Source organism: Phlebotomus papatasi, chromosome 1, assembly GCF_024763615.1.
Source record: "Phlebotomus papatasi isolate M1 chromosome 1, Ppap_2.1, whole genome shotgun sequence".
In the NCBI taxonomy this organism is placed as follows: Eukaryota; Metazoa; Arthropoda; class Insecta; order Diptera; family Psychodidae; genus Phlebotomus; species Phlebotomus papatasi.
In genome coordinates, this window is record NC_077222.1 from 96,444,512 (window position 1) to 96,455,190 (window position 10,679).

General features: G+C 36.3%; 2 protein-coding genes across 2 annotated transcripts; both read right to left on the reverse strand.

Moving 5' to 3' along the window:
- Window positions 1-1,141: 1,141 nt before the first annotated feature.
- Window positions 1,142-2,402, reverse strand: LOC129809912 (outer dense fiber protein 3-B). The gene is made up of 2 exons (XM_055860058.1): window positions 1,474-2,402; window positions 1,142-1,406 (listed from the first exon to the last, which is right to left on the reverse strand). Exons 1-2 carry the CDS (start codon window positions 1,884-1,886, stop codon window positions 1,148-1,150), a joined length of 672 nt encoding a protein of 223 aa, XP_055716033.1. The 5' UTR covers window positions 1,887-2,402; the 3' UTR covers window positions 1,142-1,147.
- LOC129809911 (synaptic vesicular amine transporter) lies at window positions 2,247-7,710 on the reverse strand. Its single transcript, XM_055860057.1, has 6 exons — window positions 7,406-7,710; window positions 6,779-7,320; window positions 3,147-3,446; window positions 2,946-3,089; window positions 2,548-2,886; window positions 2,247-2,482 (listed from the first exon to the last, which is right to left on the reverse strand). The coding sequence occupies exons 1-6, from the start codon at window positions 7,569-7,571 to the stop codon at window positions 2,393-2,395; spliced, it is 1,581 nt and encodes a 526-aa protein (XP_055716032.1). The 5' UTR covers window positions 7,572-7,710; the 3' UTR covers window positions 2,247-2,392.
- Window positions 7,711-10,679: the final 2,969 nt, after the last annotated feature.

Consider the following 10,679-nt stretch of genomic DNA (forward strand, 5'->3'; position numbering starts at 1 on the left):
TAGAACAGGAAATCTTTTGTTTTAACACAATATGCTTCACTTACATTAAGCTTTTTTCCGAAAATTGAAATAACTGTATGATATTTAAAGTAAACCACCTTTCCAATCGCAAGAAATAGAACTCAAAAAAAGCTTCTCTTACGTGAGAATATGTCGCTCCCCTGTATAAACTAATTAAATAATTAAATAAACTTGTCCCATAAAATAATTTAGTATCTATCAATACTCTGTGATTGTCTATTTAAATAATACTTTATTTTTGTATTTTAATTTTAATGCTTTCGAGTGTTTGAATTAGAAAACACAATCGAAATGAAATATTTTGTGGGATTAAATACTTAATCACATAATGAATAGTATGCTTGCATAGGCTTTACTCTCAATATTCTTCACCATAGGGATTAGAAATTAAAGACAAAACAAACACTTAAGCCTTCTCTTATAGTTAGGAGTTTTATAATGATTTTTGATTGCCCAGAACTAGGTGAAGGCTTTCAGACTTCGCACACACTGTGACTTCGAACACTTAGGATTTTTCCCATATTAATTTAATAAATCTTATCAATTTTTTTCATGAAATATGTGAATTTAGACTAGGTAACAAAATATATTGCCATAGATAGGTTATATTCATTAAGGGATATGGGGAAAATATGCAAAATATGAAATGTTCAAAACCAGAATGTATTCGAATGAAAACCTTCTTCTATCTTATAAAACTTCATTTATAAGAAATTTTTAATAATAGCAATCTTGTTTTATTTATTTTTTGTTATAAGTCTTAGAGAAGACGTGGTCTGTTTTTGTAGGCGGAACTATAAAGGTAGTCGTTTCTAGAGGCCTATGATAGAGTCAATTTCCTTGGAGTTGATACAGGAATCGAGGGATCCTTTTAATATTTCAAATTTAAAAATATCTTCAACTGGATCTTTCTTTTAGTATTACAAATTTGTACATGAGCAGTAAAGTGGTAAAGTGTACTTAGAAGTTCAAAATACTGCCTTCCAGATCAATCTTGACCTATCATGACCCTTTTTATGAAATGCAAGGTTTGGAGCTTGGTTAATTCTATCATTGAAAACTTAAAAGCTTTCATTCTAATCGATAAAATATTGCAAGATATAATAAAATTGTAACTTACTGTCTTTTATTTGTTGTCCTCTGGGGTTAGAATTCGTCCTGAACAAGGATGATGTCTTAGTCCAAAGGAATAAGCCTTTGCTGATGATGTGGGCTGAGGAAAGTAGATGTTTGGCCCAGGTGTCTTAGTATGACTGGTAATTCCCTTATGGCGAAATTTCATTGAGGCTTTTGGAGCACTTGGCTTGCAGGCATCCAGATTAGGAGCTGCATATTGAGCTGGACTTGGCATCTTACTCTTCCGTAGCTTCGCATGGCGTCCACTTCTGAAAACGGAAATTTTGAAGATATTTCAGTCAATGGTTTTGGGATAATAAAATCAATATTACGCACAGTGAAAAGGCTGGTGCTGAAGATTTCCCTATGTCTCCTTTGAATGCGTAAATTGGTCCAGGTGAACGATCAGTTGATACTTGTTTGGTTCTTCCTGTTATGCTAAATTTTGGGGAAGATTGCCGAGTAAGTGCATCGTTAATCAGGTAAATTGGTCCAGGATTTTGACTTCCATCAGATACATGATGTCGTCCTGTAATTGAGAATTTGGGAGCTTCTTGCCTTCCGAATCTCGTTATATTGCTCCTATCAGTTCCGAGAGGTAGCGTGGTAGCATATCCAAATGGTTTGTGAGGCTTCTGTCGTGTTCCAAAAGAGTACATGGGATTTCTCTTGTATCTCAAATCATGCCCATTGTATCCGACTGTTGTTGGAAGGGCATAAAACTGTCCTAAATTGTTGCTATTGCACATTTTACCACGAGAAATTTGTACATAAATTCACAGAAAATTTTTCGAGACAATTTTTTACTTTTCCAACGCTTCCATTGTTGTTTCGAGAAGTGAAAAAAATTTCCTTCGCTTGCTTGTAAATGTTATCACGATTGAGTGAAAATGGGTGAAAATAGGGGGAGGTGAAAAAGTTCAATTGGAGGCGCCTGGGGGGATGTCGGAATACAAATTCACAACTTAGCGTGATTCATTGATTACAGAGGATGGTACAGAAGGCGACCGGCTGCCAACCACCGATAAGTGATTGGTCACTGGCCTGGAAAATTATCTTGCAGAATGGAAATTGAGCTTCATCTCATTTCCAGACATGTCTTCAAAATATCGCAATTCACTTAATTTATTATTCTCTGTGAGCATGAATCAGTACAAGGGAATTAGTTTTGGAATGGTTAAAACAGTATGAGACTAGCTATAATTCAATATGTTTGCAAATATGGTTTCTTTTTTCCTTTCATCGGTGTTCATTTTCAATCGATCGAATTGTAGAAGCGCCTGTAGTCATGATTTGCATCCTCCCCTGTGTTTAGTAGAACATCCTTTGACTTTATTAGAGAACCCTGGGTGTTGCATGGAGTTTACAATTAGCACACAATGATGTTAGTCTATAAATAGAAGAACTCACCTGCAAATTTATCCGTGAGGTGATGAACAGCAAAAGTGGGCCGTACAAGCAATTGATGGAACCCATTGTTCGCATGAGCCAGGGAAAGCCCAAGACCTTGGCCAACTCACCACCGAAAAGTGGGCCAAATGAATAGGCCAAACTTACGGCCATCTGCTGAATAGCGTAGATGGCACCGTAATTCGAAAATGTCTCACTAGCAGATCCATCAAAGTCCCCATATTTCTGGTCAACGTAAGTTGCCAGGAAGGGTACTAGAGCAGCATCCAGAATCCCAATACCCAACCCCAGTCCGAAATGAGGTAGCATTAATCTCCAAACCGATGATGCACTTGGGATCTTAAAACCAAAACCGTTAATCTACTGATCTACATCAACCAACTCTTCCTATAACTTACCAAGATACAAGAGAATCCGACCAAGACTAGAGCAAACACAGCTATCTTTATTTGACCTATTCTGTAGGCCAACTTTCCGAAGAAGTTTGTTCCTAGTAAGTATCCTACAGAGTCCGGTATAAATACGGTTCCAAGTTGCCATTTCTACAATCGATATCACGAATTAAAAAGAAGAACGCAACCGGAAATTTAAGCCCTTACCTTAGGATTGAGATTAGCCAGTAGCCATATGGGGAGACAGGGCTCAAGAATAGCCATTGTGCTGGTTGATATGCATATGGCTAGGACTACAACAAAGACAACCAGATCGGTAAGTAGGGGCCACCACGTTGCAGTATTGTTATCCGAAGAGTCCTCAAGTGTTTCGATGGGAACAATTAACTCCAGGAATTTACACTGGAGTAGTAGGTCTACTCCAATAAGGATGGATACGATATAGAAAGGAGCTGCTTTCCCTACGAAATCATATAAGCATCCTCCAACGGGATATCCCACCAGGACCTCGAATGAAAATTATTCCCAAATATTAAAATACCTTCCTACTGCAGAAAACATTTTACTAAAATATTGAAAACGGAAAAGACAACTACACAGACCGCTCTTCTTCACCTCATTTTATATTCTCTACGATTTTTCTAGCAATTTTTCTAGGAGGATAACACTCTTCATCAGATCCGAATAGGACAGCGAGAATCTAATACAGACGATACTTTCAGGACGGGAATTCTGTAACGCTCTGGCAATTCCATATGACAAATTGGGTTTGAGTCTCAGGAGAGCTTTTTCGATAATACGATTCTGTAGCCGTGAAATTGCCATTTCAGCTCACGTGACATTGTCAGAAGTCACATATTTGAGATCTTTGGCAATTCAAATGACTATGAATATTGTTAAACAAATCAACCAAGACAGACTGTATTTGCATAAAATCATCAAGTAAAGGGATTTTATTAAAAATTCAATGAATTGCATTTTCGAACTCATATGATATGACAAAAAAAAGCTCGAATGGCATTGTCATTTTTCGAACTCACACGTGACAATGCCACGAAAATTACAGAATTCCCCTACAGGTGGATTACACCAAGATAGGTTTAGATTATTCAGTCATTTTCTATTATTTCATCCTATCGGACTACAATTATTTAAATCCAAAAATTAGAAATTCGTAACTATTTCTTATTTTTGGAACTCTTTTTTTAACTCTTTTTTTAACTCTGTAATTTGCTGGACAGACCTACGGCTTAAGCCGAACGAAGGCTTAATGTTTGTAACCAAAATAATGATTAAACTACATTTACATCAGTTTCCCATTAAACCGTCTTTCGGCTTAAGTCATATGTCTAAGGAATAAGGATGTTCAAGTATCGAATATTTTTTGTATAATTATAATCAATTCCTGAGCAGTAATCACACTCGGCACAATAAAATAAGTTTAAGCGAACTTAAATTTAATTAAATGGTTTCTAATTACATTTCTGAATTAATAAATAACCATACTTAAAATCTTCCTTAACTAATTTTTGAGAACATAATTCGGCTGTTCCTTTGTGAATAAAACCAAGTTTAAAGGTTTACGAAGGAAAGATTTCTACAAAACAAATTCTAAAAAGCAGGGCAACGTAAATAAAACGTATTTCTTACGTAATTAGAAAGCATGAGATTTTTTAATAGCTTTTTGCTCGCTTTAAAAAAATTACCAGCTAATTTTTAAGGACATTAGATAATTTCTTCACTGAGAGAAATCCGAAAAAGTTAAAATAACATTCCGGAAATGTTAATTTTACCCTGCATTATTGATCCGAAATCGGTGTAAATATTACCCTTTTTAGGTGTATTGGGGGTAAAATCAATAAACTAAACCTTTTTCATGTTAATTTTACCCTTAAAAAGGTATAAAATTAACAATAAAAAATGTTGGTATATTTTTACACCTAAAGAGTGTTAAAGTTATGAGGAGAAAAAGTTAATCGCACCCTCTTTTTTTCTCAGTGTTGGGCCTAAAATGGAAAATGATTCTTTACTAACAAAGATTGAAAACTTAATTGCAATTAATTATTGATTTATTTGAAGTTCTTTAATGAATAAAATGGTATTCTAGTACGTTACTACCAGTGAACACAAAAGCTCCAAGAAAACAGGTCTTGGTATATTTTTAATAAATTCTGCTCAGGTTTTAGCAGCTCTTGTAAAAATTTGTGATCAACTACACCGAATGGTGAAGGAACTTATACTACTAAACCTTTCTTAACTAACAGTATAAACAATAGAATTTCCAATATAGAATCCCAGGAACTCGAAATTTCGGGATTTCGACTAATTTTAGGATCAAGATCAATCCCGGGATTAAAAAATGTATTTAATAAAATGGAGTTCCAAATCTGAAATTCTTGAAATACTGCAAATAGTCGCTTAGGAATTTCATGTTTTCAGAATTATCGAGATTCTGGGATATTCAGAATCCCGAGACTGGGACTCCAAGATACTCAGGTTCCTTAGTTTTTTTTGTTTTAATTAATTAAGTAAACAAATAAAATCAGATTTTGAAAAGCACTAATTCGTATTATAGGTTACTCTTCATAAAAAACGAACGTACTACAAATTTTGGAATAACACCTGATTTCCTCATTTAAATATTTTGCTTTTTCCCCCCACCCCATGTTTTTTTGATTTATTTCGAAAACGGCTTCTATGATTTCTTTCATTTTCGAATGTGTTTTAGCGGTAGTCAAGGATATTTCGTCCCAGGACATCTATGTTCGAAAACCGTTTCGATATCAAATTTTCGAAGATCAAAGTTTAACCACTTCGGAGGGCCTATTTTTTCAACGGATTTGTTTAAATTTGGATTTTTTTTTGAAAGACCTTGAAATTTCCAACCCGACTGCATCGGACTTAATCGTTCGTGAGTCAGTATAGTACCCGAAATTGATATAGGGTCGGAGGAACGTCTGTTCGACAGGGAACCCCTATTGACACTTTTGTCAAAATGATGAAAATTATTTAATGTATCTAGTAAAATACAAGTAATATAACGTTTTTTCTGTAATATACCTTTTACTATAAACAGAGATGTTCAAATTTCGTATCCCAAATGGTAAAGAGTAGGGTGTCAATAGGTGCTGACACGAGTTCTTAAAGTGTCAATAGAGGTTCCTATCACCCTATCTTTCCTAAAAATTTTTCAAAAATATTTTTATTTGGCCGAAAGCTTATGACACAGCTAGAGGCTAAACGGTACGGGATATCGACATTCGGTCTTTGAGGACCCCCCCCCACGATATTTACAACTGACGTATTTTCTTTTTCTAAAAGAGTTGGCCATTTGTAGTGTTTTAGTTTGTATTTTTTTTTAAAGATAAGTGAAAACATATTTTCGAAGCTGGTTATCCGAGTAAAAGTTTAAAATTATCACTCTCAAATCCTTAAAACTAATTCTGTGAGTAATTCAAAACTCTATAGCTCCTAACATTAGGGGGAAGTACTCTCCCTTCAAACGTTTATACCTTCGAATAATGTGAATTTTAAGTTTTTCTAAGAGACTTAAACATTTCTATTAACAATTTGTTAGTTTATTATTAATTATTGATAACTATGTGACAATCATGTGAAAATCTCTTAGGAAACGTAAAAGAAATTCACATTATTCGAAGGAATGAACGTTTGAAGGGAGAGTACTTTCTTCTATCAGGCTGCGAAAAACGTCATTTTCAATGATTAATCCTTCGTTGACGTAATTTTTTCTAAGTTGTTACGAAAATTTTCCATTTCACTGACGTGATAATTTCGGTAATTTGTTCTTATTTTGAATGGGAATGTTAATGTATACTTACCCCTAGAGCAACACTGCCCAACACTATACCCATAATCTTGGACCTTTTCTCTTCCTCAGGATAAAGCTGGGCTACCAGGCTCATTCCGCAAACCCCTATACAGGCAGATCCTATACCTTGAACGGCTCTGGCAAAAACAAGGCTGATGTAGTTATCCCCGATAGCAAAAACCAGAGCTGCCAAGAGGATATTGAAGGTGCCAAAGACAATAGGGATGCGGTATCCGAACTTAGCAGTAGATCCTCCCACGATAGGATTAAATATCAACTGGACAAGGGCTTTAACGGACAAGAGAATACCAATTGAGACATTCTCTTCATCAAGATTCACTTTTCTAGTCGTAGTAACGGTAGCAGAACTGCCCTGATGAGTCAAATTGAAGACATTTGGTCCGGCCAACGGATGCTTCCGTAACATATTGGGAACATAGTGCAAATCGAAGGTTTTCGTATAGAGCATCCCATTTGGCACGTTAAATGTGGAAATATTCTCAGGCAGACCCATTTCACCGGACTGAGCAAGAAAATCTGGCAGGATGGGCACTAATCGGGGTGGAAAGAAAATCACAGAAAATTTAAGAAAATCACATAAAAGCACTTTATGGATGTTAAGTGATTTTCATCTCACCAATCACAGTCAGGAGAACATTGTCCAGGAATAGAGAGAAATACACGAGGGCCGTTACAAAATCACGCGATTCACGAACACGAGTCTTCATCTTGAGCAATTCCAGCTCTCTTTTTGTGTCACTGTTATCCTTATAGCTGAGAATTAAGATATGCCTGGCACTCATCAATGTCCAAATTCAACTGAGTAAAGTTTATTGATTGACTCACAATATGCCAACCCACTTCAACACCTTACCACTCAGCACACTGATGACCGACTGTGTGCAACAAGTGTCCATCTGTGAGCACAACAAGTGGAAATCTGAAGGTTCACCGAGAATTTTCACGCATTTTATATTTTCCTCGCTATACTGTCTTTCAGGATGCTTTTGTACAACAAAAGGAGCATTCGAGCGGAAATCTACTTTTCTACAGTCGATTGCAAAAATTTCTACTCGCTACTCTTTTTAAAATATATAATTTAATTTCCTTTTAGAATATTTTTCACAATTGCTATTTTTTAGGGATTTCATTGCAAAGTAATACGCTTCAATAAATCAGAGAAATCGTAATGGTTAATATTCTGAATAAAGATAAAAGATAAAAAAGGCAGGAGATAATATTTTTTATGAGGGGGGTCACCGAAGACCGCAAATCAATATCTCTTGCCATTTAAGCTACAAATTCGTGACAATTTAAAAAAAAGCGGATTATATATACTGCTTTGTCCTTAAATTTGATCAATAAAATTAATTTTGTGCATATGATAGGATTATGTGTTATAATCTGACACTAATCCAGTAAAATACTAACTTATTGGTTAAGAATATCGCCTAAAAGACTTTTAAACGACTAATAGATGAGTAAGGAAGTAAGCAATAAATGAGTTGAAGTTTAAGAGTTCCTTCCTGTATAAATGACTACTTTTTAAATCGGGATCAATACTGGGAATAAGGTATGTATTTAATAAAGCGGAGTCCCAAATTCCAAGATCCTGATATACTGCAATATCGAAATATTGAGATTTCGCCTAGGAATCTTGCATTCCCGTGATTTTCGGGGTTGTTCCAGTAATTACTCGGTAACTTTTAAGTGATCCAATAATAATTTAACATGTAGCTTTTCAATCCTGTGACTCAGTAATTACTGAAATACTGTGTTGCGTGTGCAACAATTTTTCGGAGTGTATTGGAGGTGTTTGTGTGACGAGGAGACGATGTCGCCCAAAGCGAAGAGAAGTGGAGGGATTTGGAAGAGTGCTGAAAGGAAAATTTGTTCAGCTCGGCCTCTTCCACCACGGACCTTTGTGGAGTCCACATCTCCACTCGGTCTCCTCCACCATCATAGCCACCACCAAGAGCCTCAGCAAGTCATCCCAACACTCCAGAGCTGCCTGGACATTCTTTAAGACTCCCTAAATCCCAGGCAACCCAACCACCGATGGAGTGTCCTCACCGGAGGGCACAGGGGAGCGTGGGACATAGTCCCTGCCCCCATCGGAAGGACCATGGAAGGAAGGAAGAGCTGGGAATAGGGAGAGGATAGTGTACGGACAGGAGTTTGAAGGATGTAGATGTGGAAGGAATAGAGGAAAATAAAATGATTTTCGTATCAACTGAAGGCAGTATTCAACAATTACTAAATACTCTAAACGAGACGGTTTAAGTTGCTTAGTAATTACTGCATAACGTCACTTAGTCGATACAGCAATAGTACATTATTTTTGGGTTATAGATGCTATATAACTGGGTGACTAAGCCTGAAAATCTAACAAGTTTGTATTAATTTTACTAAGAGTAGTAATTAGCGAATTGCCTAGTCAAATGTCCTAGTAATAATTTACTATGTGGCTCAGCTTATTAAAGGAATTACTGGATTTAGTAGCTCAGTAACTCAGCCTGGTAGTTGTACTGCAATAACAATTTTTTTTTAATAACTGGCTCTAGTTAACTAGTAATTACTGTCTTGCTTGATCGAATGATTGTGTAATAGTTTACCCTTACGCTAGATACATTTTATATTTTTCTGCCATATCCCATTGGATAAGTCAGCCCAAAAACTGTCTCTTTGTCCTGTTACTAAGTCAATATTACCCTTATAATTTCCTGAATTACCTGGATAAAGTATTTACTGATACTGCGTGGTCGTAAGCAAGTAATTAACTAGGTCTAACACTATGGATAAAATAAATTATGGAGCCAATCATCCAGAAAATTCTTCTTTAGGCAACTCTATAGGCAAGGTGAGTCAATTATACTGCAACTTTTGAAAGTGTTGTATTTTTTATTTGAAAAAGAAATTTTTTGGCGTAAACGAGGAACAGTCAGAAAGTAGTCCAAATTTGAAAGTCTATTCAAAAATTTCAAATAAAACCACCCTTTGGGTTTGGAATGGATAATAGCCCTGTGTTGATCAGTGAACACATCACGCGCTGCCCGAAGGTAAGCCTCCGTAACGTTAGCCAATTCAAGACGAAGGGCTGTCTTCAGCGGATCGACACTGTGGTAATTTTTAATCAAGACGTTGATCAACAAAATGCCGTTTTTAAGAAATCGTGAAAAATTGCATTTAATGACCGTGGTGGACAACGTGCGCCAGAAATCACTAACAAAACGTTGTTTTTAGCGAATCTTCTTGAACTCTCGATTTCAGTGATTGTTTCGGTGCTCGTTGAAACATTTACTATTTCTAACCGTTTTTTATGCATCTGCGGCTTCAGAGTTCCTTTCAGGAGAGTTTCCCGATAACCATTATTATTCATTAACGCTACAGTCAAAGAATCCCGCGGTAATGTGCCATCATGGAAGTCCATGACATAAAAAATGATGGTCTTTGATTTCTGGTGGACATTCAACATGTTCAAATTATTGTATTACCTTTTCATCAGGTAGACCCAACCATAATTCACAGATTATTCAGTTGGATAATATTGCCCATCAGAAAAGCTGTTCTTCGGCAACTGACCTCTAACGGCCAAGTGAAGTAACTCATTCACCCATCCTGAGGAAGCATTTATGGCATACTTACGCATCCGATCGCTCTTGAGATTTCCCGGATATTGTCCGGCCGCCCGGAACTCATGCTTCCTGTTTGGGGGTTGTACCCAATTCAACGATTTGAGGTTTTTCTTTTTCTCTTTTTACTTTCTTTACGCGTTCGTCTGTTAGACCTCCTACTGCGGACCGCTCTATTGTGGGGTTTTTTTTGGGATCGGTAGTGAACTCGGTCGGCAGCCGCAACCAAGTATAATTGAAAAGAAATACATTGAATTGAATTGAATCGACCATAACTTT